The sequence below is a fragment of the Chenopodium quinoa genome, unplaced genomic scaffold (assembly GCF_001683475.1).
Source record: "Chenopodium quinoa cultivar QQ74 unplaced genomic scaffold, ASM168347v1, whole genome shotgun sequence".
Taxonomy (NCBI): Eukaryota; Viridiplantae; Streptophyta; class Magnoliopsida; order Caryophyllales; family Amaranthaceae; genus Chenopodium; species Chenopodium quinoa.
The window spans coordinates 8,668,139-8,673,478 of NW_018745684.1; the positions used below are offsets into that span (position 1 = coordinate 8,668,139).

At 33.1% G+C, this 5,340-nt stretch overlaps 1 protein-coding gene across 1 annotated transcript; it reads left to right on the top strand.

Annotated features, from left to right (window-relative positions):
• Positions 1-475: 475 nt before the first annotated feature.
• On the top strand, positions 476-4,526 carry LOC110717951 (putative wall-associated receptor kinase-like 16). The gene is made up of 3 exons (XM_021896751.1): positions 476-1,679; positions 2,415-2,585; positions 3,159-4,526. Exons 1-3 carry the CDS (start codon positions 779-781, stop codon positions 4,343-4,345), a joined length of 2,259 nt encoding a protein of 752 aa, XP_021752443.1. The 5' UTR covers positions 476-778; the 3' UTR covers positions 4,346-4,526.
• The last annotated feature ends 814 nt before the right edge of the window (positions 4,527-5,340 follow it).

A 5,340-nucleotide genomic window follows, 5' to 3' on the forward strand; every position in this document is an offset into this window, starting at 1 on the left:
CCCGTTGTGTATCAATCCATACTTCATTCGGTTACCCAAATTAAATGGACATCCCTACGTTACAAATGGGGTCGTCAATTGGTTTTAGCCTTCTGAAAATTCAAACTAAACTATTCCAGTCCGTTTGTCTATGCTTCAATAATATCCTATAATTTATTTATTTATTTATTTTTGTAAGGATGAAATGTACTCCGTATCAAGTTTTCTGATCCAAAATAATACACATATTTTTATTCACTAATTGACTAATATCGTGACATGACACAAGAGACAAATAATCAAATTGACTAGTAACAATGCCGTATAATCTGGCCTGGTCTTATAAGAAGTTGATGGTTAAATTATTGTTTGTAATAAAAATACGTAGTATATCAGATGGAGATGGAAAGATGGGTGTACATCACTACCCTTTACATACACCCTTGTTTCTTTTTAATGGATTCTTTCTTGTATGTTGAAAATAATTTAAATTTTTTTTAAAACATAAATTAATAATAATAAATGAAAAAAAAAACAGATAGAGACATAAGTGTAACTTTTAGTTCCAACTTGGTCCAAGTGACTATTCTTTTTCTACAATACAAATTATGTTGACGGGATGACTTTGCCTCGACTATGTGAGAGTTGTTATATAGGCTATAACTCCTAAATACTTAACAAAAAACACCTCATTCTTGGCCAAAGTATTGAAATCCTTTACAAAGAATCCTATCGTTTCACTATTCAATTAAAAAAAAAAAAAATATTTAATCTAGCTCCAAAAATACTCACTATAATCATGGGTTATTCTTATGCTCTTCTACTCTTAGTTTGCCTGTGTTGGGTGTTGACAACGCTCATCACCGGAGACGATGAAGCAGCGTCACCCCTCGTAATCGCCCCACACTGTTCAGATAAGTGTGGAAATTTGAGCATTCCTTACCCTTTTGGTATTGAAGAAGGTTGTTACTACAAACCACCAAATAATGAAATATCTTCCTCCTTCAAAATCAATTGTAGTAATGCTACAAACCCTCCAACACCGAGATTGTTGGAGATGGAGGTACTGAATATTTCAGTAGTAGAGGGTGAGTTACGCTCCAAATCACGTGTTTCTTACGATTGTTACAACAAGAGCAATCGAGTTCACAGTTGGTTTGAAAGGTTCAACCTGGGAACATTTACCTTATCTAGCCCCAAAAACATATTAGTTGCTATAGGGTGCGACACCACTGCCTCATTTTCGGGGTTTCGAGTTGGATTACGATACAAAATTGGATGCTCGACTAACTGTGTGGAGCCAGATGATGTGATTAACGGAGAATGTTCCGGGGTTGGGTGTTGTCAAGCCTCGATTCCCTGTGGAGTTAACAACGTTACAGTGCATGTAGAGAGTCCTAGCAATCGTAGTTCTGTGAATGGTTTTAACCCGTGTAATGTTGCATTTCCGGTGGCAAAAGATTCATTCAAATTTAACGAAAACTATTTGGGAAAAGCTATGGAGTACTACCAAGCCTTGGCAGAACCTGTAGTATTCAATTGGACTGTTGGACGAGACAATTGCTCTGTGGCGAAAGCGGATGGGAGCTGCTTATGTAAAGAAAACACAGAGTGTTATGATCCGATGCGCGAATTGGGGTATCGCTGCCGCTGCATAAATGGTTACTCTGGCAACCCTTACCTTCCTCTTGGATGCACAGGTATAAACAATGTCCTTTTCACTTCTTTGGCTATATTTGTTCATTTAATTTTGTCTAAACTTATACTGGTAATTTTGTATTATTTTGTCAAAATTATATCTAAAATTCTGTACGGGGTATAAAATTAAATAAATTTTTTTCCCTGAACTTATTAGTTTAAGCCATGTTCTCTTTACCTTATTTCACATCAAAATTCAATAAAAATAATTTAAGTTTGATAAAATAAAGTTAAATTAAGCAAAAATAAATTCAATTCGATAAAAATTAAATATGTTAAGTTCTGTCATAGTAATTATTGTTTAGTAAAAGTAAGTTATAATCCGTAAATAAAATTAATAACTTCAATGAACAAGCAGAATAACGAATCCGTAAAAATAAGTTTTAATTAGAATCATTGATTTCAATTCGGTAAAATTAATTTCGGTTTAGTAAAATAGTTTATATTAAGCAAAAAAATAATTTCAATTCATTCAGTTCATAAAACATAAAGTGAAGAGAACATGACCTAAAACAATTTTTTCCAGAACTGAACTTATTTTTGCTAAACTTAACTTATTTTTTCTAAACTGAAATTATTTTTACATAATATATTATTTGAAGAAAACTTATTCACATCATTTTTACTGAACAAAACTTATTTTCAATTATATTATGATCAAAGATAATTTTCTTTGCTTTTATATATACTCCGTATTTGTTACACTTGTATAACGAGTGTTTCAATTTGCATTTCAGACATTGACGAGTGCAAGGAAGCAAATGATTGTGAGAAACCAGAGTATTGTATCAACACTAATGGAAGTTATCATTGCAAATGTCCAAGGAGGTACCACGGGAATGGGACCAAAACCAGCCCTTGCGTCTCTAATAGTAAGCCTTGGTTCACACCAGTTATGGCTATTGCAGGTATGGAACAAATTCTAACTGCTCCTACAAATTTATGTCCTTAATTGGTTATTTTAGGTTTTTATAGAATCTTGATCATCGCATACATTGATTGATTATAAATTATTAGGTTGATACTCTTATGATATACTTTAGTTTATTACATGTTATATATGCCTGGAAAATCTACTAGCCTTATTCAAATTACTATCATGATGTCTCTAGCCCGTTTAGCAAGTAAGAGTATAAGTGTAAAGCAACCTGGCTTTGGGGTTTAGAGCATAACATGGCCTTTGGTATGGGGAATGCGCCTAAAGGACCACAATATATGTTATTTTGGGCTATAGTTCGAGATTGTAAATCACCACGTAAATATGGGTGTTATCTTGTTTTGATCTTTACATAGTCTTCTACATTTGTTACTACGAGTGGGCCACTTTATATAGACAAGAATTGAAATAGACATAAGCCCATGCATAGTTTTGGGGTCTAGGGTGGAAAAGAAGGTGCATATAGTCATATACTCTTGTTTATGTTTAGATTTCTCTAAGTTTGTTGCAATCGTAATAGTGACAACAACTTTTTATCACGTAGGTCTTGGTGGTGGCATCATAATGTTCCTTCTGTTTGGGTTTCTCTTGCACTTTATACATGGTCAAAGACAAATTAAAAAAATGCGAGAAGTTTTTTTTCGCCAAAATGGGGGTTTGCTTCTACATGAAAAGCTCTCTGGACGACATGCAAATGCATTAAAAATCTTTACTATGCAAGATCTTGAAGTAGCGTGCAACAATTATAGTGACGAAAACATAATTGGAAGAGGAGGTTTTGGAATCGTGTACAAGGGAATTTTGCCAGATAACCAGGTTGTGGCTATCAAAAAATCTCTCAAGGTAGATCCAAACCAAGTTGATCAATTCATCAATGAAGTTCTTGTTTTATCACAAATCAACAACAAAAATGTTGTTAGGCTACTAGGTTGTTGCTTGGAGAGTGAAGTTCCATTGTTGGTGTACGAATTCATTAACAATGGGACATTATATGATCACTTACACGATGCAGTAAAAGCGTCCATGCTTAAATGGCAAGTGCGTGTAAAGATTGCATCAGAGGTTGCCAATGTGCTATCATATCTACACAATACAGTCTCAACACCGATAATTCATAGAGATATAAAATCAATGAACATTCTCTTAGATGAAAGTTACACTGCTAAGGTAACAGATTTTGGAGCTTCAAGATTGGTTCCCCCGGATCAAAGCCAACTTGCTACCATTGTGCTAGGAACTCGAGGATATTTGGATCCCGAATATTTGCAGTCAAGTGAGCTAACTGAAAAGAGTGATGTTTATAGTTTTGGTGTCGTCTTGGTGGAGCTATTGACTAGGAAAAATGCATTTTCTATTACTAGGCCTGAAGCTGAGAAATGTCTTGCTATGCACTTCCTCCTCAAGATAAAAGAAGGCCTATTGTTGGACATTCTTGACATAAACATAGTGAGTGAGCAAAAGATTGAGGAGATACAACAAATGGCCAATCTAGCTAAACGGTGCTTGATGTTAAAAGGAGATGAAAGACCTGCTATGAAAGAAGTTGCAATCGAATTGGAGACTATCAAAAGAAAGGGATCCCATCCATGGAATGATGATGGATCAGTCCAAGAAGATTGTGAATCTTTTATCACCGGAAATTTGAGATTCGACCATGGAGGTTGTAGCAGTGGCATTGAATCAAATTCATATGATTCACACTTGCTTTCATCTTTGGAAAGTGGCAGGTGATCAGTTATGAATTTTGTGGAATCTTTGATGTCTTTATAAAAATTTTATAAGTGCAAGAGTATAGAGTAAATAATCTCAGTGTTTTAGTTTATTCTAGCTAATTAGGTTATACATCTTATGTTTGGGTACAACTTACATAAACTCTTGTCTGTATTATGTATTCTTTTTTATAAATGAATATGATGAGAGTTATCAGAATATTGTCAAAATTATTACTAAAACTATACTCCGTAATTTATATTTTCTTGAGTTCAAGCCGTAAAATGTGTAATATAAATTGACACATACAACCATTATATGATGTCCCTACATACAACAACACTAGAAATTTGACACATCATCAAAAGAGGGGAGAATAATTGTAAATGATTAGATGGCTATAGGCACAATTACTATTGAAGGTATTACTAGATTGTTGGATCAAATATATAATCAAACATCCAAAACAGATAAGAAAATTATAAGATGACATTATAATCAAACATATTTGATCCGTTTTAAATTGGTTACTAACGCTGATCATAAAACTGCATTGAATTGATGTTAAATTACATTGTTCTGAGCTCAATCCCCTGCAAGCGCATAATTTGTCCCTTTTTCCAAAAAAAAAAAAAAAAATTACCACCCTTTTATGATTTTTTTTTTAAATTTTAACTTAAATTAATAACAAAGGTAAAAATATAGTATCCCTAAAATATGTGATAATCAACTTATAATTTAAAAGTAACACTTTTCTAATAACAATTATTTAGCAATAATGTCATCTTAGAATTTCCTTATCCGATTTAGATATTGGATCAAATATAATCAAACATCTAAAATGGATCAAATATAATCAAACATCTATATATTTAGCAATAATTTCATTTTAGAATTGGCAAATCAATGTCTATCGTGATTATTTAAGACCTCCACTTTGTATATTATTGTTATTATTGTTTGGAAATTGGATAACTTAAGGTTAACAATGTCGATGGAGGAGAGGAGGACTAAGG

Bases quoted from the DNA above. Each gene is read 5' to 3' on its own strand.
- LOC110717951 (XM_021896751.1), top strand. From the start codon at position 779: ATGGGTTATTCTTATGCTCTTCTACTCTTAGTTTGCCTGTGTTGGGTG. The intron at 1,680-2,414 runs GTATAAACAATG...TTTGCATTTCAG, and splicing joins CCTTCCTCTTGGATGCACAG to ACATTGACGAGTGCAAGGAA. The intron at 2,586-3,158 runs GTATGGAACAAA...TTTATCACGTAG, and splicing joins ACCAGTTATGGCTATTGCAG to GTCTTGGTGGTGGCATCATA.